The sequence below is a fragment of the Varanus komodoensis genome, unplaced genomic scaffold (assembly GCF_004798865.1).
Source record: "Varanus komodoensis strain SLA01 unplaced genomic scaffold, ASM479886v1 scaffold8, whole genome shotgun sequence".
Classification (NCBI taxonomy): Eukaryota; Metazoa; Chordata; class Lepidosauria; order Squamata; family Varanidae; genus Varanus; species Varanus komodoensis.
In genome coordinates, this window is record NW_025336481.1 from 34,272,883 (window position 1) to 34,300,411 (window position 27,529).

Consider the following 27,529-nt stretch of genomic DNA (forward strand, 5'->3'; position numbering starts at 1 on the left):
AATAGTTTTCAATATTCATTTAGGCTACAAGTGTCCAAAGGTAAGTGCCACTGAAATCAATGGGTTTCACTTTTATGTAGACATGTACTGGTCCAGGCTGTTCCTATTAAAAAGGAATCTAAGGCTGGAACAGAGTAACCTGCAATGTATTCTCATGAGTCAGTTGCACTGATTCCAGCAGTGTTATTTCTTTGTAGGTAGATATAAAATTGCAGTCTTAATGACATAGCAAGAATTCATAACCAAAAGACTAACAGCAAAGTAAAGGTCAGATGAGAATATTCTAATTTATTTTGGCACATTCTGATGACTGGTTTGGTATATTTAACCATTGCTATTTGTTTTGTCTTCGGAGACCAGTGTTCTGTTTCACCACTCTTTATCCTCTTCATATTGTCCTGGTCGTGTTTATTTTTGTTCTAGCATCAACATCAGTGTTCTGTAGTATTAGCCCAGATTGCTTTACAAGAATTCCCCTGGAAGAGTTGGCAACACCATTTTCCTGTGCCTCTAACACCTGCGGAAATGTTTCAAGCAAAACTTCTTCCTCTTCTTGGATGACTTAACTGTCCGATAGTAGAGAAAGCCTCAGTCGTGCTAAAATGCTGCTAACTGGGCAGCCCTTACCGGCACAGGAGCCTCCCTAGGGTTGGTAACGTTTTCTTCGCGCGTAAAACCTAACAGGAGCCGTCCCGAGAAACAGGACAGCAGATCCCTATTTAAAGCGTTCTCTAATCCTGGCTGTCTGCGCGTCCTCCTCGTCCGGTTGCATTTGCACGAGTGTGAGCGCGCTGCAAGCTTCCTCGCCTGCCGTCGTAGGAAAAGCAATTCTTGCGCTCTCACCTGCCCCCCTCCCCCCACGGCTTCGGCCAGGTATTGAGGAATGCTGTGACGTCACCAGGGAAGGCAGGTGCTGCGGCTCCCTCCAGGCACGAGAAAGAGCGGAGCTCGTCCTTGCCGGTCCCGGCTGGAGTTGAGCACGCGCACTGGGCAGAGAGCGGGCCAATTAAAAAAAAAATAAAAATAAAAAAGAACAATTCCGAGGGAGCGAGGCGCGCGCGCGCGTACTGCCAAGCTCTCCAAGCAGCGCGAGGCGGCCGGTCCTGGTGCAGCGGCGGAGCTGAAGGTAACGAAACGCTGCGGGGGCGGGCTGCGTTTTGGAGGGGAGGCTTTTCGCCCAGGCGGAAAGGGCGGGAGGCGCGCTGGCTGCCCTTGGCGTCCTGTGGGTCTTTTGGGGACTGCGCCACAGCGGGTGGAGGAGCAGGACCGAACTTCGGCATTGAACTTGGCGCGGGTGGCGGGAGTCGGGCTTGCGGCGGCGCCCATTGCGGGTGGCGCGGCCGCCGCTCTCGACGAGACAGTGGGGCAGCCCCTGGGGCGCTGGCAAGCGTGGGGGGGGGGGGCGAGGAGGGAACTTGCGGCGTTGGAACTTTTTGAAGGCTGGCTGCGCGCCGCTGGAGCGGAGGCGGGCGCGAGGGTGGCTCCGGCGGCTGTCAAGCTGGCGCGGGGAGTTGTTGGGGGCAAACAGGCCCCCCCGCCGGGCTCCTTTGGGACGCGATCGGGCCAATGGGCGTCGCGCGGGGGCGGCGGGGGGCTCTCATTGGCAGGCAGGCGGGCGGGCCGGGGTCCCATCGGCATCCGCTGCTCGCCTCCCCTGCGGGGGCTTCCCTGCGGCGGCTTGCTCGCCCGGGCTGTAGCTCTGGCGCGGCTCCCTCTGTGGCGGTCATAAGCAGCCTGCGAAGGGATTCTGGCGCCTTGCCGCGCCTTGCCTTGCCTGCGCGGCCTCGTGTCCCGGCCGCCGCAGTCGTCGCCCTCATCCATGCTGAGCATTCCCGCCGCCGGGCGCGCACGCGTTAATGACCCGGGCCGCGGCTGCCTTCTCCCCCCTTCTCCCCCGCCACTTTAATCGGTGTCGGGCACTTAAGGAAAAAGTTGGCAAGGATGACAGGGACAGACTAAAGGGCTCTTCCGCACGATCCTTTGTGCGCCTGCTCAGCGGAGCCTGTAGGAACAGACCTGGCAGGTTGTTGCAGCCTTAAAAGACGGAACGCCGCTGCCTGATTCCAAGTTCAGACAATGAATCGCCTAAAACGTTTCTCTACGAGCCAGTGGCTGGCGCGTTAAGGCGTCGAGCTAGATGACAGCAGAAAGCATCCTTGCTGTGCTTTTGTGTGTTGGAAGGTGGGACGCGCCAGCCGAGCGCGGGTTCAGATTTCACCCTGGTTTATGGACGTCCTGTGTCAGAGCTCCCTAAAACCTGGCGTCTCCTGCGCTTGGCACATCTGTAAAACTTATATCTGCTAGAATGCACATCTGGCTTCTTAAACATCCCTCTCTTGCATTTTATTCGGCTTTAACGGTACTTAGCCTTGCATAGTGAGAGAGGCTCGAAATGTTTGTGGTGCATGAATGCCCTTTCTCCTCAACTTCAGTCTAAGAGGTTCAGTTTCCAGCGTCAGTACGGGCTGTCTCAGTTTCTCGTCTGTAAAATGAGATTATTAAGGCTTCAGTCCTATAACACTTTCTTCCTGGGACTAAGTCCTGCTGAATCCAGTGAAGCTTACTTCTGAGTAGACATGCAGAGGTGTGTGCTGCAGTGTGTGTGTGTGTGTGTGTTTTGCAGGATGGCTATGAAGATGAATGTTACCATGAACATGAAACATTCTGTGCATTACAAATGCCATACAGAATAATAAAAACGTCCTATAGGTTTTAGTAGTGCTCAGTACCCCAAAGGATATGAGTTTAAGCAAGTTTAGTACTGTGTGATATATGCATATATTTTTTAGAATGAATAAAGATGTGCATACTGTATTATTGTAGCATGGATTCTGCTTTGCTTTGTTTTTCTGTTTTCTTCTCTCTTTCTGTTCAGGCACTTGATTCGGCAAGCTTGTCTGCATGTTCTATCTTTCAGTGCACTGCAGTCAGAATTTGTTCCCTTTTCTCCCAGCCCCTCTTCCCCTGCCACTATTCTTGGCATCAAATTGCTCTTGTGCTGCTTCCTCTCTACTAGGCTAATGCCAGGTTTTCTCCTCACATTGATAGTTGCTACCGGATGTTTATAAGCTAATATTTATAAACTGCTTTTAGGTTGCTCAGCAGTAATGCCTAATCCCCTCCCCTTTGCCTGAAATACCTGCACAAGCCCACTGGGGCAAACAAGAGCTGCTGAACCAAAAGTGAAGTTCCCAAAGGTTGCAGGAGGAGGGACCCCAAGGTCCCACCTATGGCTACAAGTCAAGGTAGTGAACCAAACTGGGAAATGTCTGTCATGGGAAAACCTGGATAGTGTCCTCTCAGGAGGAAGCCAATTGGTTTACATATACATGCTTGAGAAGCAGTGGAGTGCTTGTCTCTGTCAGGCAGGCCAAACAGTCCTTTCTTTCCCCTACACAGATATTTGTATTCAACTCAGACCCTCCCTGCTTTGCTAAGCATTTTGCCTTGCTATGAGGGTTAGTGTAATGGGGAATAATGACTTGACTGCAGTTCCAAAAGGACGGTCACCCTTTGGTTAAGTCTCAGCATATTGTAGTACACTGGGATGGACTGGCATGGCCATTAATTTCCAGCTGATCGATTAAGCTTAAATGGACATGTAGTTGATATAAAATTTGTAATTTAGTTGTTTAGATTAATAGCCCTAACCCTTACCAAACTTGGAATCTGGCTTTTAAAGCTTCGGCAGTGTATGTCTGTGTGCCTCTATCACTCTCTCTTTATTTTCATGTTGAAAAAAATAAAACCTAACCAAAAGAGGGTGGCCATGGAACTGGCTAGCTGGGACATTCAGATTGAAGACCAGTGATCTGCAGAACTATTGGCAACTTGAAGCCTTCCAGATGTGTTGTAGTCTAAAACAGCAGGAGAGTACCAGGTTGCGCTCCTGGTCTAGGATGAAACTTTAATTCCAGTGCACTTGTGTGTCTGCTAGACAGTCTAGAAGGCTATAGGATTTTTCAGAGTCCTTTTGTCCAACTTCAGCAATGTGCTTCAAGGTTGAAGCTGGGGCTCTGCATTTGGAGCACCAGCACTCCTCCATTTCAGAAAGCATCACACCAGCTGCGGTTCTGAGGTTGCAAGAGCAACCTTGGAGGTGAGCTCTGGAGAGCAGAGAGTGGAGAAGAGAGAGCCTCTGAGCCAGTGACACCTCATCCTGCTTTCTACCCACTCCAAGGCTGAATTAAGTGTTGACCATCTAAGTGTTTTTAATATCAGGAAGAATGTGAAGGGGACCTTCAGCTCTATGGTCCTCCCACCATGCATTAGTTGCCCATAATCCTCTGAGTTTGGTGGACTGTGGGCAACCTCACTGGATTGCACCCTTAATTAGTTTGGGAAGCTAGTAAAATATATTATTTGAAATCAAGCAGTGGGTTTTTCAAAAGTGAGGAAGAGTTGTGCTACCCCACTTCCATCCTCTTTTTCCGTTTCCCATTTTTCATAGAAGTCTGTGGAAGTGATTTGCTTGACCTAGTGAATGCATAAGTAGGAGAGGTTGGTCTCTACAATCTACATTATGTCAACCATATCTAGAATGAGAGCATTCTTATTTTGTGTTTGGCTTATTATTGGTGGAGATAGTATCAAAGAATGAAATAAACTGCAGGTTAAGGAGACTGCTCAATTGGTTAAGTGGAGAAAAGTACAGAAGAGAGGATATTAACCTTTGGGCCTCTGCTCATACTTCTGGCTTTACATGCTGTGGGTTTTCTTCTAAGAACTATTTTTAATTACGTGCCTACCTTTTCACTTAATAGTCTTTTGACCTTAATAGTTAGAAGTAATAGGTGCCAAGTTGAGGTGGTGAGTCAGCTGTAAGCAGTGGGGACTTCCAGTTTGTTTTGCATCTTCTCTGTAATTACGAGTTAATTACTTACTTGGTCTTCAGTTCATTAAGGACTGTTTCCTGTTGGAAAGCCTGGCCAACCAAAACAAGCTATGAGACACATTGACTAACTAAAGCCTTGTAGGATTAAAAGGGTTTTATGTATGTTCAGCAACAGCAGAAAAGATTCAGGTTGTATCTTTTCTACAACATCACATTTGGGAAAATAAAAAAGATAGCTTTGGCTATTGGGTGGCATGAACACATAATACATAAATAAAAAGCTGGTTAGATACAGTAATCTTTGCCTGCTTCAACCCTCCCTCCACACAGTCTTTATTTTCCTCACATTCAAGGACCTTTGCCTTGACCGGAGAGGAACCTCTGTCAATGCATAACTGGATTAGTTTCATGGTTTAATCCTGCCCCTGCCCTAAGCTTGATGAATTCAACCTATTGTGACTTATCAACATATTGTAACCAGAGACCACCGACTTTTCCAATAAAACTAGGAACCTGTGAAGCACTTAGTACTAGGACTTGGGTGTCAATTTGGCATATGAATCTAGCCCTAGTTACATCTTCTAGTGATGGACATGTCTTTCATAGGTATCAGAGGCATGAGTGTCACTTTCAGAGCACATCTGGCAGCTATTTCTGTTTATTTTGCAAAAAACAAAACCCACTTTTCTAGTCTATTATATTTATACAAAAATCTTCAAAAGGCCATAGACCTTAAAAAAGCAAGCTGTTTTTAAAATTTAAAGTGCTCTTTAAAGGAACCGTGATCCCACCCTGTCCCTGACTCTTCAGGTGGCACTGGTGGCAAAGAGTGCTTTTGTGCAATTACGCTTGTTGTGCCAGCAGCAGTTCTTCCTGAATCAGTTTGACTTGGCACCAGTGTTTCATTCTCTGACTCCATTTCATTTAGATGGATGTGATACGTTCTATGTGCAAAATGTGACAGCTAGGCTGCTAAATGGACCGTATTACATCCTCCTTGAAAGACCTGAACTGGTTGCCAGTTGCTTTCAGGGCTCAGTCCAAGGTTCTAACTTTTAAACCCCTTAACAGATTAGAACTTGGCTATCTAAAGGACTGCCTGTTATGGGCCTTGCTTGGTATTAAGATCTGCAGGTGAACCTCTGAGTACACCACTACCCCATTCGTTGGACACACAGGAAAGGTCTTCTGTGTTGGTCCCAACATGTGGAATGTGCTGCTTTGAGAACTATGAGGAGCCTTCATGCTTGGCTTTTTAAAACAATATGGAGATGCCTCATTTTGATCTAGCCTTTTAAATCATGTATTACCAATGTTGTCATGTTTTACTGTTTTAGGGTGCAATCCTGTGGCACTTTAGACAGAAAAAAATGGCCTGCAGGACCCAGCATGCCTGGCAAGCTATTTTACTGTTTTCTAATTTTAAACTGCTTAAGACCTTATATAAGGCAATATATAAATGTTGATAATAATAACCTGTGCAGAACTGAAAACCAGTTTCTTTAACATGGAGTTTAAATCGAAGAGCACAACTTTTACTAGGTCAGCTGCTTAAATTTCAAAGCTTACTCTCATGCTTCTTGTTTTGGGATCATAGCTGGTTCATGCAACTTTGAAAAAAGTCTTAGTTGTTCTGAATGCTTATACCTCCCTTTGTTTCTATTTATATAAACATTGCTGGCAAAGATAGGGAAACTAGAAAGGGCACTCACTTTCAAACTGATGCCATTATTCTGTGGCCAAGGAGGTAGGGATGGTGTATGAATTATTTCTTGAGGCTCACTAAGAAATTAAGGGATTACAAGGGCTTTTTAAAAACTAAGCATGCCCTGAGCAATTAATGGCCCACTAAAGAAATGTACACAGCTGCTTGGAATAAGCTGATGAAATCCGCCGTGCCTTGCTTTGGTATGCTGGCATATAATGTGCCACAGGGTTAAACCTTTTCCAGGCATTACTTGTAAAGATATTGGAAAAATTGGGTTACACTGTAACAGATGCTTAATAAACCTTTATTGCAGCACATGTGCAACAGCGAGCAGACACAGTTAAGGTAGGGAACTTATGAATCATCAGCCTATCATATATACATAGTTATTTTTCTTTGCTATTTCTGTGGGAAACCCTGTATTATAGCTGTGGTGTAAAACAATTCGCTCTCTGTGTGCCATTCTTGAGAGTTACAGTTGACCTATCAGGGCATAAGCTTCTTTACTTGGAAGCATGCCCTGTTGAACACTTTGAAACTTAAAAGTATAGAACTTACTTTTCCCCCATGACATGAGATTGTCAGGCAGCACACTCTAATGAGGTGACCTATAACCCTGCAAGATGAGAGGTTTATGGCATCCTCGGCATGGTGGAAGGAGTGCAGAGAAAGCCGTTGCCTCTGCAATACTGCCTAGGGAAATGCCTATTTTGCCCATCTAAGTGTCATGGCTCAAGGTATGAACTGAGGCACTGCCATGATACTGTATGTGCTGGAAGAGCCTGAAACTTGCCCCCCCCCCCGCTCCAAAAGCCCATCTCCAATGTCCCTCTTGCAACAACGGAGCCACACACAACTGGTACAGTTCTTTCCATGCTGGCTGCAAAGGTGGAGGGTGAGAGAGCACTCCAAGTTTTCAAGCTCAGAGCTGGGACTCCAAATTATTCTATTGCTAAGTAGACCTGTGTGGCAGCTACAGGATTGTCCCGTAATTCATTTTTAAAGGGTATTTTAGTGAGTGATGAAAAGTGTGCTTTTGGTTATGGAATCATACTGAACGTTAATGTAGAGGGAATTATGATTTTCTGCTTGTTGAATCAATTCAGGTTTCTCCCTTACATTCCCGTATTGCAAACTTGGGAAATACAAAGATGGATCCAAAGCATCACTTGTGAAAATAAGCTAACATTTTAAGGTTCATCCATGCCCATGCTTTCTCCTTGCATTGTGCCACCATCCTGTTCTCACTTGGGAAATGCTTCACTTTCAGCTACTGAGCTGTAGTGGTTCCTCTCTGGCTTGGCAACCCGAACTCAATGAAAAAAGAGCAGTTAAATTGTAAGGAAGAGGGCGATTGCACCACTGCCTCCCAGTAGGTGTTGGCACCAGCTTCTTTGAAAGAGAGCTTTTGGAAGACCAGGTTTAACTAATATTCTAAAAGGAAGCCAGTAAAGCAAAGTTGTTTGCTGGAATTCTTATGGAACTCATAAAAGCTATAGCTTGTTGAAAAGGGGTTAAAGGAATTACAAGTATGATTAACAAATATAGCAAGCCATGTCTGGTCCTGTTAACTTTTTCCATCCTTTTGTGCACAACTGCAAATTCTGGTTCCTGAATTTATTTTTTATGTTTGCTGCCTTAACTGGCACTTGACCTCTTTGGCTAATTCTCTTCTGATGAATGCTGAAATTCTTTTTTGCTTTGTAGGAAAGGAATTTATGTTCTTGTTTCTCTGATGATCCTATTTCTGTTACTAAGGCACTTATCTGCACTACCCCTCCCACTCATAATCTATTTAGTGTGTAGTCTTTTAACACTTGCCTGGGTGTAATTCTTATTTCACTCCGTGGGATTTACTTCTGAGTAGGCATGCATAGGATCGCTCTGTTACCTTTCTGTTTTATATGGGTGGCATGTAGCTGCTGCTGTTACTGACTTAAGAACAAAGTATTTTTTAAAACACCACTAATGTGTAAAATTCAGGCTTAAATTGTTTACTGTCTGTCTGCTGGCAAATGCAAGTATTTTACTTTGAATCAATACGCTGTTTGTGTCACTCCTGTGTCTTCACAGTAGAAACATACTTCCACAAGGCTGAAGAGGCCCCATCAAGGCACCATGTCTTGGGCAGGCTGGGAGCTGCAGGCCTTTTTCTGTCTAAACTTGCAAGGGAATTAATATCCTTTAAGAGCATTAGTCTGGCCTCACTCCTTTTAGACTAGATGAAATAGTAATTGATGCTCTTTATTGTTCCTTACAGGAAATACAACCTTGCTAATGTGCAATATCAATATGTTTGATATCGTTACACAGTCCACATTATCTTTTATTAGACTGATATTTAGGGAAATAAGAAAATGCTTTTCTTCACTCCAGGTTCTTTTCTGGAAGTTTTATCAGGAGAGAATTGGATTTTATGGGGAAACGTTTGCAATGTATGCTTAATGCACATAATGGATTTTATTTATTTTGAAATCTACAGGGGTAGTACCAGCTCCTTGCATGAGCTGAAATAGTTCTTTGGACCCTGGTCCTGATTAAATATGTTTGATTTGGGTTGCTCACATTCCTGTGAAGTGGAAAAAAGTGCACTGCACCTGCTAGGGCACCAGATTTATCATCTGTTTCTTTTCAATATCTGGCTGGCGATATTGCTTCTAGTGATAAAAATTGCTTTGACATAAGGCTAGCTGATGGCATCGACAAGGCTTATTTGCTCATGTTCCCTCCAGAAGATCACTGTGAATGAAAGCCATTGCTGCAGTATGTATGAAATTACACCAGCGTTTGCATGTTTCCAGTGGTTGGGAACAAATTAAAGCAAAAACTGCAGGAGGCACCCCTGTGGTCACATCACGCTAACTTCTTTGTTTAGGTATATTGATGAAAGAGAAATTCTGTAGAGGTCACTCAATAACATTAGTGTAAGTTATTTTTAGGACTTGTGTATAACAGACTCCAGTTAGAGTAAAGCTACTATTAATACTGTTCAGTTATTTATATGCAACGTGAGGGAATAACAGTTTCTGTAGTGAGACAGCTTGTAATACGCATGATTTCCCCCTGTCCCACAAGGACTCTGACTTAAGAACCACTTTCTTGTTGGTCTTTTGCTTCTGAAAAGTTATGGAACAACCCTGAAAAACTGTAATAAAATTAATTGGTTGAACAGGCTTTCTACCTTATTACAAAATGAAGTCCTGTTAATAAAACTTTCTAGAGAAAGTGCTATCCACACACATTGTTCTTAGAAAGTATCAACTTGACTTCATTGATACTAAATAAGAGTGTGAGGAAAGAGCTCCTGTTTTGCAACTGTATACAAGAGCTTAAAAGTGTTTATTTAGATCTGATGGGAGGCAATGCTACATATTGAAAAGGCTGTCTGCCAGGACTCAGGCTAACAGGGCAAATGCAAAATGAAATATACATACACATGTGCATCCCAATTTACATAAGCTCTAGAAATGCATGTGTGTTTCTTTGAAATGACCCTGTCTCCTAATGACATTCCTTTTGTGAAAGGGAATGTGCAGACAGATGGAGAGAGGAAGGCAATAGATTTCAGCACAACACCTCAGGCTTAAATATTCAAAGGGGGGCAGTGAGAGGTAAAGTACATGTGGGCAAAAAGTCAGCTGATCCAGTGGGATCAGATGCAACAGAGATAATCTGGGCCCTTACACCTTTATTTCAGCAAGTGTCCATGGACAGCAAAGAGGTAGATTGCTTTCCAGGGATATGGACTTCCAAATGAAAAATGTGGGGCTCCAGTCCTAGTGGGTTGAGCTGTAACACTGCCTTTGAATCTGTTATCTATTGGAAGTGCAAACTATTTGTAAAGTTTGAAGGGATCAGCAACTGGAGGCCATTGGAGGAATGATTCCTTGCCTCTTCATCCCAGTGAGGGATGCGGGTGCCTCATTGCCCCTGCACCATTCAAGTCAATAGTCATTCCAGAGGGGTTTGGCATACTGGCCTTTGACTCACTGCTTATGGTAGTTCAAGAGATCTAAATGTTGATCAGGTTTCTGTAGAAACTCTGAAATGCATAGATACCTGTTCTGACTAGATGAGCAAGATAACAATTTAAACAGATGTTGTTAAAAGTTCATTTGCCTATTAGTGGCTATGCTGGACATTTCACCATTTGTAATGAGAATGAATAGAGCAAGTAGAGGAAGGGGGTTTCTTCATAAAACATGCTGAAGAAGCTGTGTTAAGTCTGAAGGAAAGGAAAGCTGAACTCAAACTCTAATACGGCTAGTGTTGCTGTATAAAGGAGAATATGAAGTCTGCAATTTGACGTTCAGATGTCTTTCCTGTGCTCAAGGCATCTTCTGTCTGTCAGTACAATGACTACAAAGGAGCAGGTACTTCTTTGGATCCATGACTTCCATGCTGCTAGTGCAAGGATTAAAACATGTTGCTTTTCGGATGTTGTCGGCTGCCCCTTTCATCTCTCACAATTGACTATGCTTTCTGGTGTTGATGAAAGTACAATCCAAAACCCCTGAAGAGTCACACTAATGATTTTTGTTAATGGTTCTTGAAATGAGGCTTCTGATGTAAGATATTGTCTAAGTAAGTGGACCATATCAGAAAGCTTTAATAGCTATCTATGTGACGTTCACTTTGATTTGTTCAATAATCATAGTAGTCCTGCCTCACCCAAAGCCCTGGGAATTGTCAAAGATACTGAACAACTCTTCTTGCAGTACTATATTCCCCAGGGTTCCCTGTAAATCAGTAGGATGTGATGTGTATGTACATACACCCTCAAGGAAATAAGCACTTTGCATGGACAGTTGTAGTATATATATATCTTAATATGCCTGTTTTGTTTGAATTTGAGATTGTAAACAATGCACACCCAGAAAAATATATACAAGTCCATTCAAGTCACAATGACTGCAGGGAGATGAACACCCTGGAAATCACCCTTTGCTGATATGCTCCCCCCACCCCCCGCTCCGATTCACTGGTCCACAACTCCTAGGATTCCTGATCTTAGGCCATGCTAGCTGGGGCTTATGGGACTCTAGTCCAAACTACCTGAATGGTGCCATTTGGGGAAAGTTGGTGCTTTTGCTTATTGGCTGTTGACAAGAGTTTTATGTGTAAACCCTTTGTATGTGTGCATGTCAGAGAGAATGAGAGTGCCCACAGGAAACTGAAAAGTTCTTGCTTCTTGTTCTTGTACTGAAGACATTTTAAAAGCCAGATTTTGACTTTTATTGTCAGGTGGAATGTATTTCCAGGGATGCTTATAGTCACAGGTGTAGTTGGTATGCTATTATTTACAAAAGCGCTCGTGCTCGCTTGCTTGCGCTCGCGCTCTCTCTCTCTCTTACACACACACACACACACACACACACACACACACACACACACACGAAAATATGTAACTTTTTCATTGTTGTGGCTGGAAATCTTGCTAATAACTGTAATGTATCAAAATGTGTTCTGTGCATAATTCGATACAAAAGAGCCTGTACTTCTTAAAGTACCGCTGTGGTAATTCTCTTTGGATAAAGCATTTTATTGGCTTTTACAGGTTTCAGTATTGAGTTACCTTGCCCTTCGTTTCAAAGGTTTTTGCAATTCATGTTTTCAGCAGTTGCTAGGTTGCATCCAATGCTAGTACTGCATGCTCCTCCCACATCTAAATAGCTAACCAATTGCTCAGTTTGTCAAGCTGTGTTTATCTTTTCCTGTAAGTAAAGTTACAGGGCTAGCTGTGTGGGGACAAATGTGTGCCACGATCCCTGCTTAAAAGCTATGAAAGGACCGGCAAGATCTAATGAGCAGCGCACTGCTGGCAAACAGCTAGCTCTTCATGCGGGGTTGGCAGCAAGTTCCAGGAAAATTCTTCAGCCTGGAAAAAAAAAGTTGCTAAACTCTGCCTTGTTACTGCTGCATGACTGAGCCTCTGAGTAGTGCAGCCTCATGAGAGGAGCCTTTGTAAATAAAAAAGAGGGCATTTTCCTAGGCTAGTGGTGGATTTTTGAGCGGATGTATGCTAAGGAAAGAATCTTCATACCGTCAAAGCTTGGTAAGTACTTTTTCAGTTTTGTGAGGAAACAGTACGGTATCTTGTCTGGTTGGGAAGATACAGTAAATGTGCAAATCTTATGCTTGTAGCCCCTCCCCCAAGGAAAAAGAAAAGTCCTACAACTCCCAGTAGGATTTTTTCCCTGTCTAAACACACAGAGGATTGCCTTCTAATAATATTTTCACTGCTCTGATCATATTATGCCTAATATATTAATGAAAGCCCATATAGACTGTATTGTTTAAACAGATCAGGCTGTGAATCTTCTTAGTGTTGTTTTATGAAAATGAACCACTGGGATAACACTTTTGATACCAAGCTATATTAGGGTATTCTTTCTTGAAAGCAAAAACCTTTTAAGGGGGGTAGTTGACTTACTGTATGTGGCTGCTGCTGCTGTTGAAGATAAATATCCTAGAATGGGGCTGATCCCTCTGCAGGAATGAACACAAATGAATTTTACAGAGATAAGGATCAAACTAGGAAACAATCAGCAAATTTAGTAAAACTGGCCAGCGTGGAATATCAGCTGTCTTCATCTGTGTACAATTTTGTGATGCCAACCAAAATACTCTTTCCTAAAACTGCTTTCTTACAAAATTCCTGTGTTGTGAAAGTTACTGACAACTTCCTAGGTAAGCAATTTGAAAAATCAATGAAACTTCTACAAAGAAATAAACACATCAAATTGTTATGGATTTCAGAGGTACCTTTACAGGAACTTCTCCTCCAACATCCCTCAAATAATTGTCTTGGGACAAATGTGAATAGGATGAATGGGCAGATAATGAAACAAAAACTTGAAGCACTGAGAATCTACTGATTGTATAAGCTTTTATGGAGAAGTAAATTAATTCATTTATACCCTCCTTTTAGCAAACAATATGAGGTAGCTTACACAAAACATGAAAACTGCATAAAGCAGAAAATAATGTTCATTATTACACTTATGGGCCACTTTTCTTCTTCTTGCAAGGAACCCAAGGTGACTAGTAAGAGACTATAAAGGAGAGGAGGAGGGTCACTTCAGTCCTGTGAGGTAGGCTGAAGGTTAGTGACAGGGCCAAGTCATCCATTGAGCCTCATGTCCCAGTGAGGACTAGAGCTCAGGCTTCTCAATGCAGCACAAACTTCTACATCACACCAGCTCTCATATGCAACCTAAAACCACTTGGGATGGGGGTGGTTAGAGTCTTACACTGGGGACATGGGATACCTGGATTCTAGTCCCCACTCTGTCTTGAAGCTCACTGGGTGACTTTCAGTCAGTCACAAATTCTTAGCCCAACCTACCTCTTGTGAGGATGAGAGGAAGCTATGCAAGTCACCTTGAGTTCCTCACCAGAGGGGGGGAAAAGGCAGGCTATAAATGCAATGTAGCAACAATGGCATAATTGGACCCCAGCAGATAATATCAGAGTTCAAATTACAGGCTTAGATAACTTATCCTTAAATTAACTGAAGGAAGTTCATGGAAGGAAAGTTTCCCTTCCCCATCTCCTGCTGCAGCTATCAATGCTCTCCCAAATGCCAGGCCTCACTCCCCGTTTGGCAAACCTCTGCCCGGTTTTGGATGAGTCTTCCCTCCTGCAGCAAACCTTAATGCCTCATTCTTTAGAAGGGCTCTGACCCTCTGGGCTTGGATTTTCAGAGGGCCCGGGGTTTATTGCAGGAAACTCTCCTTCCATGAACTTATCCTAGGATCCAAGCCTTCCTTGAAAATCATACCTCCTTTTGAATTTATGAGTTTGAATTTATGATATTTAGAAGTAATATAGGCCTACAACCCCTACCCCTTTTCTTCCTTAGAATACTGTCCAGTTTTACTTTAGCCCTTTTCAGTGTAGAGGGATGACTCAACCAAATAGTTGATGCATATGAAGGTAGGCAGATAGAAGCAAGAGAGCCATAGAAGGGTTGACACATAAGATACAGTTTTGGTAAGGTCATGTCCCATCAGTCACTCCTTCCCATATCAATTTCTTTGGGGTTGTGTCAGTGTACAGGCTAAACTTTTGAAAGAAACTTGGAATCAGGGTACCACGGGAAGGCATTTTTAAAAGGTAAAACCTTGCCCTTTAGAGCTTAGTTGTTGGTGTTTTATGAAATATTTAGTAGTAATGGTGGATTGTTGGCTATGTTTAAGTGATAACTCAACGTTTTCCCTTCTGTTGAGCTAGGAAAGTAGAATTCCTTACCTGCTGCTCTGAATGGATCTAATTTAGGTGGTAACTACTCATGACCCTGGAACTCTTATCGAGATAGCTTTGGCTATTAGGTGGTATAGAATAAACATACATACATAGCTCTGAGTTCAGATGTCTTCAGGGTTCCAGTATACAGTGTCCCAGTGTCTTTTGAGAGAAATAAAGGCTATTCATTTCAGATCATTGGTGGCCAGGTCTTCCAGCTGTTAGTTGGAGCCTGTAAGTATGCTTTAAAGTGGAGCCTGTGACAGAAGCCTACCCAAACCTTCCTTGCTACCTGGTTGTCCCACTGAGAAGCCAGGCAGAGGTGTAGACCTGATTATGCTATAGCTAGGGCAATGGGCCCTTTTATTTCTGTGCTTTGAGGTTCTATTTATTTATTAAAACATTTCTATGCCGCCCCATTCGCCGAAGCCTCGGGGTGGCTCACAACATTAAGTTAAAATACAAACATTAAGTTATAACATTAAGTTAAAATGTTTGTAAAATGCAAACATTAAGTTAAAATATAAAAAATAACAATATAAAATAAGTCGCCCTGGCCAGATAAAATCCAATAATATTAACAATTAAAATGACGCTTAAATAAAAAGGTCTTCACCTGGCGCCGAAAAACAAATAACGACGGCGCCAGGCGGACCCCTCTGGGGAGCGCATTCCATAGATTAGGCGCCACCGCAGAGAAAGCCCTCCTCCGAGTACCCACCATCCTGATTTCTTTCACGGAGGGTTCCCGGAGAAGGGCCTCTCCTGCAGATCTCAAGGGGCGGGCGGGCATATATGGATGTAAGTGCTCCTTCAGGTAACCAGGTCCCAAGCCGTTTAGGGCTTTATAGGTCATCACCAACACCTTGAATTGGGCCCGGACTTCAATGGGAAGCCAGTGAAGCTGACGGAGAACTGGAGTCATGTGAACATAACGCCCAGCCCCCGTCAGCAACCTGGCAGCTCTATTTTGAACCAATTGAAGTATCCAGACTGTCTTCAAGGGTAGCCCCATGTAGAGCGCGTTGCAGAAGTCAAGTCAGGAAGTCACCAGCGCATGTGTTCTAGTTCTAGTATTTATTGTCTACAGTATATGACCAAAGTTGTTCCTACTTGGATGCTCACCTTAACATGGTGAGAGGGTTTGAGAATGTTGGAGAATCCAAGAGCAATTCTGCCAGGAGGCCAGAAGCTTTCATTAGTCTAGTCTCCTAGTAGAATCACCCAGGATGGAATGATCAAGCTGAAACACCAGACTAAGATGAAACCACCCTCTTCAGGAGTCACAGTCACAGTAAAAAAAATGGATCTATCTAATGGTGATGGGGGTGGAAAAACTCCCAAAGGGCAGCTGCTGGGTAGCTACAATAATTGAAGGCAACACTTTCACAGACAATGGCAGTGACACTCAAGCTCATTTTGGCTACTACTGTGCAGAAGGTGGCAATGGTAAACCACTTCTAAATGTTTCTTACACTGAAATTCCTATGATGATACAATGTAAAATGAAACAAGAGGCAGTGCCAGGAGATGTTGGAAGGCATTCAACCAGCTACTGGAGAAGAGCAAAGGACAAGTATGAATAGCACTGTTGCTAATGACACAACCAGATCAAAGCCAAAAGCAAGTCTATTGGCTCACATGCACTGGGGTGAAAGTGCAATGCTGCACAGCATACACAACTGGAATGTGAAAAGGGTGAAGCAAAGCAAACTGGAAACCATCATGCAAGAAATGAAATGGTTAAACATCGCAGTATTTCATGTGAGTGAGCTAAAGTGGACTGGAATGTGGCATTTTCAGTCAGACAAATGGAGTGTTTTACTGTGAAAGTTGTGCACTCAGAAGAAACAGAATGGCTCTAATACTGAGGCAAGTTGTAGCACAGGCAGTAGGGAGTTACAAAATACAGTAGAGCTGAAAAAGATCACTAATTGAAGCATAGTGCCAAAATGCAACTTATATAACACTCCTACATTTGCATTACCAAACAGGATGTATGAGGAATTCATTTGGGAGTGGGAATCCTTTGGCTCCCCAGACTTTGGTCTGCTTTGCACTGGCCCTGCATCCAAGTTCCTGACAAGCACGAGTGTACCAGTGAGTGCCCTATTTGAGTTGCTGCAGGTGACACAGAAGAGAGGTGCTGCCAGCGGCCACACAGAGCTCCATTCCTGGGGAGCCTCATGTGACTGCTAGCAGCGTCCTCCTTCCATGCCAGGTGCGGCAATTGTTTGGGCTGATGCTGCTTGTGCAGCCTTTGTCCCATAAGCAAATTACTTTTTTTGTAATACATAGGTTAGAAAACCTGGTGATGTATCTCACTTCATTGTAAAGTGGTAAATAGGGGTAGATTTAATCTGAATTCCCCAAGAGCGGCCCATATTAATTTCTCAAATGTTGAGTTTAAAAGAAATGCTGCTTGTTCTTAATCAGTTTTAAAGTGTTTGAAGAAGAATACTTAGTGATTTATAGCACAATCTTATACATGCCTACTTAAAATTAGTCCCTAAAGTTGCAATCCCATGCCCACTTACCTGGGAGTAATTTCCATTGAACTCAATGGGAATTCTGAGAAGACTTAAGTAAGAATGTGCTAAATGAGATTAAGAAAGTCATCATAAACATATGGAAGAATCATTTCCATGCATTTGCAGCACAACAGCAAGCCTTGCTTAGCAGGCCTGTTTGTCATTACTTCTTTCAAAAACTTTTAGTGTTTTGTGTTTTAAATGAGGCAACATTGTGCTCGGGAACATTGTAGGGTGGCTTCTTGTGAGACAGTGGCAATGGTAGTGGTGATATATTACAGATGGTAAAGTCAGCTTGATGTCTACTAAATTTATTTGCGACTTAGGCTTCCGTTACTTAAATTAAACCAGATCTTAGCATGGTCTACCATGTGTGTGCACACACAAATGTGCACGTATAAATTAATATCTTGCTGTAGGGGCCTGCATGAGTTCACGAATTAAAAATAACTATGGTTAACATTTTAGAGAAGAGGACATCTATTCTGGCTCTCCCAAATAATGAGCTTGAATCTGTTTTAAAAGTTGGCTATGGTACAAAAATGCCATTGTAAGTACATTAGCAGAAGCTGCTGCTGAAATGATATCCGTAATGCAGATGATGTTTTTAACAGTAGTCCTGTGCATTCATTCGGCTGTTTGCACTTTAACAAAAGCACAGCCAAAACTAGATCTGAAACCAAGACCAGGTCAGCAGCACCTATTCAAGTATTGAATTGTCTGTATTGAATACAGACAGTGTGAAGAATGCTTCCAGCAGTTATCCAATTTACATGCTTCTAACCTAGATACCTGACTGGAGAGAAGTGTGCTCTCCTTGTGGGTTACCCATGTTCCTCAGTGTGGGTGGGAAGTAGTTATGGTGATACTGAAGAGCACTACTTGCAAGTCAATCCTTGGTTGCTCTACCATTTTCACTTCTGTTCACTCTTAGGTAAAAATGAGCACAGTTTTCTAAAGGAAAGCAAAAGTTCCCAATGAGAGGACCCAGTTAGAAACTTTGGGGGAAGAAACAGGATGGCAGGACAGGCTGCAAGATACTGTCTGTCTATATTCCTCAGAAGTAGACTGCCATCTAATAACTCCAATGGGATATTCAGATTTAATAACTTTTCCCTTGAATATATGGGAATTCAGGTCCATGCCTCTAGTACAAGGAAAAAAATAGATTCCGTTTTCAGGGTTCCTTTGACTTCCTTAACAACCAGGTTACCATATTTACCAAGCCTAGTTAATTGGTGAAGCCAGTCCTCAGACTTGGTAAGAAAATAACATCAACTTCAGTTTAATATATTAAGAAGAAAAGCAGAAAGAAAATCAAGAATACTTTAAGAAGTATTGTGATCTCAGCTTGTCACCAGCTTCCATCCCTGTTCAGATTTAGTTTTGATTTTGGTTTCTAAACCAAAAGAAAATAATCAAAGTGGCAACTATGAGATTTTTGTTCAGGGCTTTTCAGCCTTCTCTTTTTTTCTAGCCTGAAGCAACGATGTCCTTGAAAAGTCTCCTGACAAGGTTGGTAGGTACCCTTCTAAATGGTGCAGCTGCAAATATCGTCTCTCTTCCCCACACAAGGGGAAATACTTTCCTCTCGTGCATCTGGGAATGAGTGTGGGTAGATTTTGTCATCTACGGTGCAAATCTTAAGAATGGAAGGGACTCCAGGTCCTTCCTAAATAAGCTCTCAGAGAAAGTTAATATAGTCCTTCAGGGAATTCTCACAACTTTTCTCTCAAGACTACAGTGCAAGAAATTAACATTTCAGATGAATTTAAGTATTCTTGGATAAACATATTTCTTGGCTGACTCATGGAGGAGATTGCGGCTTTACTGCAACTTCTCAATTATTGAATGTTTCTTTCAGACTCATACTATAGAGTGCCAAAAAGAGTGTTTCTGCCAACATAAATTGAGACCTCTTGCACTGGTGGGACATTGTTCTTTTAAGGCCTGTTCAACAGTTAGATGTGAGGTGTGTGTGGAATACTTGCATAACTTCATTCCAGGAAATCATTTACAACTCTTATAAAACAGGGTGTTTTCTTGAGATGCTAGACTTAATACTGCTCCTGTACAGATTTATAAAAATCGTGGTGGGGTGCAATTCTGTATCAGCTACATTAACATAGTAAAATATTTATATTAATTCTCTCTGTGTGTTTCATCAAATGTTCTTAACATGGAAAGTCAAATAACCATTATTGTCACTTCAATTTATCAGAGCTGAAAGGGTCAGACAGCGTGTGGCTTTAAACTGTGATGTATAAAACAATCTAAGCAAGTCTGACTATGCCTGTTCATCTAGATATTTCTTGTTTGCCATGTGCTTCATCATAACTATACAATATCAGGCAGCCAAGGAAGACAACATGCCTGGGCCAAGGCCTTGATTACTTAGACTTAAGCAGATTTATTCCTTAAATAAAGGAGGGAAGAATAGTGTGGTTAGCAGCTTGCCCGTGTTTTTGGTGCTTTGTAAAGGTTCCACTTCCATTTAGTGGAACAGGAATAGCCCTGCTGTTGCTTATGCTTCTGGTAGAAAGAACTGCCTTCATATGGGGAGCTACTTATGTTGTAATGGATCTTTTACCTATTCACTTCCAAGAATGGCCAACTGGGGTTTCTTTGGATGGCATCCTCAATGCCTGGTACAGGATGATAATCAGTACTTGGTCTTGTCCAGTGGAGGTGTATGTCAACTGTTGGCTAAATAAGTTTCTAGTACATTCAGATTCAGAGTGTTACTCCAGCCTTCCCCATCCTGATATCCTCCAGGTGTTTTGGATGACAACTCCAAGAATGCCTGACTGTTCTCTTTGCTGGCTGGGGTTGATGGGAGTTGAAGTCCAAAACATCTGAAGAGTGCCAAGCTGGGAAAGACAAGTTAAGGTACAATTCAAATATCAAAATGCCCTTCCTTTAAGCCCAGCGTATTGTAGGCTGTAATCCTATAACACTTACCTGGGAATAAGTTTATTTCTGAGTTGGCACATATTGTGCTATTAATCTTTTTGCTTTCTTCATTAGAACATGGCCTGCTTGTTGAGATTTTGGAGAAAATCGCAAGAGGCCCACTTGAGTTTCAGTTCTGTTGAGTGCAACATGCAGATTTCAGAGCTGATCAGGTTTTCCCCCAAGCTATGTGGATTGCATGCACTTGTGGGCCTGTTTTTCACTTCTGTGGGGAATGGATACAAATTTGCACTTGAGTGAATGCACTTGCACCAATATGCTCCTGAACATTAGGTAATGTGCTTAAGCAGCCTTGGTGTGAAATCCCAGTGTGTGAGATTTATTTTTCAGCTGTTTCATAAACTCTGGTACAGAGCACTTAACTGAGAAGAAAGGGAAGGCAGGTATGTAATGGTTGGCATTGACTAAGCATACTATTAGACAAACCTAATGATAATGTCCTTCAATTTTTTTTCCTGCTTTGAGCCTTCTAAGAAAGGTGGATTAGAAATTCACATAAATACAGTAAACAAGTGGTGATGCCTCCAGATGAGGGTATTATTTCCAGGTAAGATTCAGGAAACCATTGTTGCAGAATCCTTCTGAGTGAGTCATGAGCAATGGTTTCTGGCACCATACCTTGGAGGATGCTACAGGCACAAGTGTGCAGAAAAGTGTCATTCCATAAATACTTAAGTAGTAAGTGTAATGCCATGGTTGGTGGTACATAAGCCTCCCCCAAAGACCACTTTGCATGAATGGCTCTATCCCACTTAGCGATGTTTAGCATGGGTCTCATGGTTATGGGGAGAAAATGATGGTAATACTGTAGAGGCACCACTGCTTAAAAATCTAGCTGATCAAGTGCACTAGATTTTGTACCTGTCAGCTCTGAGGAAAGGGATGGTAGGTCAGTATCTGGATTACAGAAGGGAAGCGAAGATACCTTTGGAATACTTTGTTTCTCTCTTTCAGAATCCCAAGTACCCTGTTCATGAAAGACTAGGAAATATTGCTTAATGCCCAGAGAAATTGAAAGGTTAATGAAACACAACAGGAGGTAGCACAGCTTCCATTAAATTGCAGCTGACATTAAAAAAAGTCTGTATATAGCCACCAATATTTCATAGCCATTGTTTTTTCATGTGCCCTCAAGTGTACGCGAAACAATACTGGTGAGAAGCCTGTAAGCCAATTACCTTAAGGAGGCTTAAGACCAGGGTTGAGCAAACTTATCTTACCACACTTTGTTGAAAACTAGCTCCCATCATTCCTGACTATTAGCCATACTGGCTGTGGCTGATGCAATTTGGAATCCAACACACATCTGAAGAGTTGCAGGTTGCCAACCTCAGTTTAAGACCCTTGCTTCCCTATGATCTTTCTGCCAAAGAGAGTGTAGCACACACTGTCACCGTTCTCCACCATCTGTTTTGAAGATGGAAGGGACTGATGAGCAACCTTTAAGCAATATAGAAGTGGTTGCGTAATATTTTAAGGGCTCAGTCCTATGCATGTTTATACTGGAAAAAAGCCATTCAGTTCCCACCGTTCCCCAGACAACCATGCTGGCTTAGGCATGTGAGGAGTTACAGGGATTGTACCTTAAGGATTATAAAAGTAAATTTTTATTCTAAAAGGAAACATGACAAAAGGCAAATAAGGCTGCATGTACCTAATTAAGAAGGACGCAAATCTGTTAAGTGTGTATGTACTGCCAAATGAAATGCAATAATATGATGTTGAAATCAATGAGTAATATTTTTTTCATTCCAGCTAGGTAACATTAATCAAAATCATTTTTAAATATTTTTGCATAGTAAATGTATTGGCTGAATTTTTGTGCAAAATTGGAGTTAAAATTGCTTACAATAGAATAGCTACTGAAAGTTGATAAAAATAATTTGTCTTCTAGATGGTTGGGTGGTGGGTTTCTAAAGGTATTCAGCAGTCTAGTTAAATGACAAACTGCTGGAACAAAATTAACTAATAATGCAGGAGCAATGTGAATACTGATATGAAGTGTTTGGCCGCATCAAATATAACATGTGCAAAACTACAGATTTTCAGCTCTGTTTGAAGTAAAAGTGAGCATCAATGAATTGCATCCAGTTTAACTGCAAGGAAAAGTTAAAGGAGGTTTAGAACACCTAGGAGCAATGGTTTTGCTTGCTTGGTTTAATGAGAAGTATGAAATTGTCCCTCCCAACACACTCATGCTAATTCTTCTTTGTTGTGAATCAGCTCTATTTTTTTTTTTTTTTTTGGTAGGCCTTTTATTATTTGGAGTTTTCTACAATATTGAAACCACTTTTTCCCTTCAGATTATGTAAATCTTTCACCTTTTGAAAACTGGCCTGGCCTGAGATATAATGAAAACAGTCACAGAAATTAAGCAAAACTGCTTTGTTTATTCTCCATGTATGGATGATCAGGCTTTTAAGGTTCTCGATAACTATTCAGGGAGCATAGGACAGAAGTCCTGCAAACTGCTTTTTGTAGAAGAAAGTGGTGCCCAATGCTAAAGATGGGTGTTCTTCAGAAATGGGGGGCTTGGCATAATGTATAGCTTATGTATGCACCTAATGGTGCTTTCATATGAGGCTCTTATTGCAATATCCACTGTGCAGTAAGAGGAGCAATAAAGGTGACTTCTGTTTGTAGCCCTCCTGTGTTCTTCCACGGCTTCTCCAGTCTTTTCTCTTAATATGAAAAACCTGTTACTGAGTTCATACAACACAACAAGCTAGGCTATAGGTTGAGGGCAGGCTGCTGTTGAAATGTGAGTTGCATTGTATGAACCCAGTCATGCCCCCCAAAAAGTTTCTTACCCTCAAGCAACTCACGAAGAGCACTAAGATTTACTGTTGGATTGTGAAATGCGGCTTTTTTGTGGTTAACAAACCATGGCTTGTTACACAGCTGGATTGGCACAGCACATCAACTTACAGTTCAACAGTAATGCACATTCAGCCCATATTCCCTGTGCCCTGGCTTGTTGTGATGCATGAATGAGGCATGCAAACTCTTCTAATGGTTAGTGTTAGGACTGCGCCGTTGGAAGCCCTCTGTTTGGGCTTGTAAAGTCTCCGAGAGGGGTACTGGCAGATGAGCCTTTAATTATGTCATCACCTCACCTTTGCAGCCCTACTGTGTTTTCTCATTACTGCTTTTTCTTCTTAATGCAAAAGAGTTGTTAAAGAGAAGAAATGGAACAGTTCATAGATAGCCAATGTGGTGTAGTGGTCAGTGTGTTGGACTGGGGACCTGGGAATTCAAGGCTTAAGTCCCCACTCAACCACAGGGAAGACCAAAACTGTGATGGATTAAATCCAGAACGGATTTAAAGCCCCAGCTTTGAACTTGGAAAAGCTGAATGAACCTGTCATGGACAGGACATTTTGGAGGGCTTTCATTCATAGGGTTGCCATAAATCAGAGATAACTTGGAAGCATAGGACAGCACCAAAAGCAGCCATGGAGCTCAGTGGGTGTCTTTGGGCCAGTCACAGACTCTTAGCCTAACCTACCTCGCACAGTTGTTGTTGCAAGGATAAAATTGAACGGAGGAGGATTATGTAAACCTTGAGTTCCTTGAAAGTAACAAAAGGCAAGATATAAATACAATAAATTGATAGTACCATAGGGCTAGTTGCTTTCAGTCTGGAAGCACCATGAAAGTACCGGGGAAAGGTGGTCACCATTAATGTTAGCTGGACTGACATTTTTAGCTTGCTTTAAAAAGAACAGCAAGGAATCCAATTTAATGTTTCAATGTGTCCAATTCTAGATCAGTGTTATGAATATACCTGAAAACCACACAATCAAGAAAAACAAACTAAAACTGAAGAGAAGCAACAAAAATGGCTAACTCCTGCAATCCCAACAATTTCTGCAGATGAGACAATGACAAGCTAGAAATACAATCAAAAATGAATGTTGAAAGTTTTGAGGAAAAGGATTTGCAACCTCCTTTAATCATCCAGGATGAAAATGGCAATAAATGTGTACGCAACGCCATTGCGTCAGCCCCTCTGAATGGAAGCACTGTCGGCTGCAACCAGCAATGTGTGGGACCAGAAGACTATACAAAATGTAAAGCTGCCAGTGAGATCCAAACCACATCTTCAGATCTGCACTGCACTGAATCACCAGGCCTGCAGAATGTTGCCCATGACTATATCTGCATGGGAACTTCACATGTGGAAGCCAGAAAGGCCCCTTCTCCAGCGGAGCAGCCGTACATGTATGCCTTGAATCAGACTTTTCCAGAACCAGAGGGCCTTCTCAAAGAGAGCTTTGCAATAAAGAGAACCCAGAATTGCAGTATTGAGGGAACTGTGCCTTACTGCCAGGCAGACCGATATCCAGTGCCTCTTGCTGTGAACATAAATACCGGCATTCAAGATGAGTCTGGTTGCTCCCAAATGGAACAGGAAGACGCTAGCTCAAGTGACTCATTCATTACAGTTGTCAACTTAGGGGAGACTGTGGGAAGTAAATGTTATGAGGTGGGGTGTGTCCTGTCGTCTTCTAGGGAAACTTGCAAAAGTGTTGCTTGTGCACAGAATGCTTTTTCCTCTAAGCCAGACACCTACAGCAGCCAAAATGCACCTGGCATCATGTACCTAGACAGGGGAGTGCTACCTAATGCTCCCTCACCAACAGGAAATTCTACTACCAATTATATGGACTTAGTATCACAGAAAAATGAACAGCAAAAAAAGCAAGGGTTGCAGGGTGCTGAATGGGATGATTGTTGCTGTAGGGGCTCACCAGAACTGGAGCCATTTAATGTTTTCAAAGAGGAGAAAAAGAAATATATGCATAGCACACCTGAACATGACAAAAAGGAATGGCCCAGTGAACTTGCAATGGACGACACCATCAGTGGTCTGAGCCACCTGCCAGTTCACAGTTTCAGTGAGCATTCAGAGCTGGAGTTCCACAAAGATGGAGAGAATTTGGCAAATGTACAAAATATCTGTAAAGGAGACCAGGCCTTGCTAAAGGAACATGATAAAGCATCCAAGATGGTCGAAAATGATATACCAAAGCTAGAAAGGGCTGCTGCACCTGAGCCTAACTGCCAGGAGACTTTTGTCATTTTTAATCCCACTGCTGATGAGCATTGCTTGACTTCTGCCCCCACAACAGGATCCAAAAATGCAACCTTTGCTGTGCTTACCATGCCAGAAGAAGTTGCTGGTGGAATTTCTAAACTTGGAAAGAATGGCTCATCCATAAAAGAGCAACCCAGGAGGAACTCACTCAAAACCAATTCTGAAAAAATTGCAATTAAATCCACAAACAGATCTCCTTTCGGAGCAACCATAACCAAAGCAAGGAAAGCAGAGATTGTGAGCTTTCCAAAGCCTAACTTTAAAAACATCAAACCAAAAGTAATCTCTAGGCCCGCATCTCAGCCGAAAGAGAATGCTACCTTAAAAGCAGCTCAGAGATCTCCTCAGCTGTCTACAGCTTCATCATCATCCCCATCTTCCTCTCCAAGACAGATATCACTGAGGAAAAAAACTGACTTGGATAAAGGTACGAAAACAGAAGCACCAATGAATAAGACCTATAAGCAGAATTTTAATAAACACCTTCCTAGCCAAGCTGTGCAAGCTGCAACTCATTCAGAAAATACTTCCCACAAGTTTCCAAAAACAACAGCATCAAAGCAGAATGTGGAGCAGCCTGGCAAAGCTAGGTGTCCTAGTTCAGCTTGCTCTCCTGTGGTTGTAACATGCTCTCTAAATTCTGCTGGGACTCCGAATGCCAGCATGGAAAATGCAGGGTCCTGGGTACAGCCTTGTGTTCTGAACAGCTGTCAGATACCTCAGGAGGAAGAGCAGCAGAATGACTTTCTGCAGGTTCCCGGTGAAAGGTCTGCCCAAGGTGCTGGTAATGAAGCTTTTCCACTTGCTCATACTCCCTTGGTAAGTTTTTATTTCTAAAAATGCTTTACTTAGTGGCATCCTGTTTTCAGAGAAGTTTGCATGTTACTAAATTCAAAGCTCTTCTGGTTCCTTTGACACATCATCTGTATGGATTCTTCCTCGTTTTCGCACAGGGAAGAGGAAAACCTGTTCTGTTTCTGGGCAGAAGCCTTATTACAGATATTAGGTGTGCTGGTTTCTAATGACACCTGCAAAATGCTTGAGATTATGTGCTGGTTGCTTCTGCTCCAAACAGCTGACTAGTAAGATTAGCATTGTGAGTGGCACCGTCCTAAATAGACACTGTAGCACAAATCTGCCACATTGCTGGATGCCTTTGCCTTCAGAAGCATCTTTTCCCTCTTCTGTCTGTCTTATCCATTCCTCCCAGCGAGGGACAGACCTGGGCACAGCGCACTGAGCATATGCTACACCTGTTCACAGAAGAGCTTGTTTTCAGTCTGTATCTAAAATTGTAATCTCACATGTAATCTTCTGTGTATAACCAAATGTGGTCTTTTGGAAGACTGCCGTAATAAGACCTGAATATGCATATTCATATTATATATATATATATGAATATGAATACGAATACGAATACTGTAGCAAAAGGCAGCCTTGGCATTCACTTAAACCTTATTTTAGACTAAATTGATCCAACATTTTGACAGTCTAGAAATGGAAATCTTGTTGTATTGCAAGGGGAAATCTTATATGTAAATGATGGTGCTTTATTAAATTACCATGATGACAGCTACTAACCATGGTGCTTGCAAAAAAAAAAAAAAGGAAAATAATACTCTATTCTTTCAACATGATAATTAAAGAATTATGCAAGAGCTAACTTCAGTGAGAGCTCTTAGGAATTCAACAACAAACTTTTTGAAGCCAGTTATAAGCATAAAGATGTTTTAATCTCCAGTGCTTTGCTTCTCTTATTTTAACAGTTTGTAGGCATATCCCTAGGTACATATTCCTTAGACTTGAGTACATGGATTTTAGTGCAATCACTGATACTTGATTACATACTAGTTTCACAAATGTGGTTTCAGTGGTGACTCCCATTTCCCCATGAGTGACAGTTCTCCATGAATTGCAGAAAACTCATGCAAGAGAAGTAGCCAGTCTTTCACCTCCAGCCATGAGAGTGACTCTTACTGCTTCTTTTCTTCTTTGAACCCCTGTGCAGAATGAGATAAAAATTTGCCCCTTGTGCAAGTTCTTTGCAGGGGACTTGGGAAAAGAACAAGACCTTCTGCCTCTCTCTGATGGGCCTTGAAAAATAAGTATGAAGGAGTCTTGCAGCTTCTCAGAAG

The 27,529-nt window shown here is 42.4% G+C and overlaps 1 protein-coding gene across 3 annotated transcripts in view; it reads left to right on the forward strand.

The window, feature by feature from the left end:
• Positions 1–621: 621 nt before the first annotated feature.
• MTUS1 (microtubule associated scaffold protein 1) overlaps positions 622–27,529 on the forward strand; it is a 110,203-nt gene continuing 83,295 nt past the window's right edge. Inside the window, exons 1-2 of one of the 3 annotated variants that reach the window (XM_044455759.1) lie at positions 622–1,126; positions 24,062–26,213. In XM_044455759.1, coding sequence (XP_044311694.1) covers positions 24,204–26,213 — 2,010 coding nt within the window. In that variant the 5' untranslated portion in view covers positions 622–1,126; positions 24,062–24,203. Of the gene's footprint in view, positions 1,127–1,893; positions 12,598–15,783; positions 20,677–24,061; positions 26,214–27,529 lie in introns of those variants that run through there. The other 2 variants (XM_044455758.1, XM_044455760.1) reach the window with 2 other exon arrangements.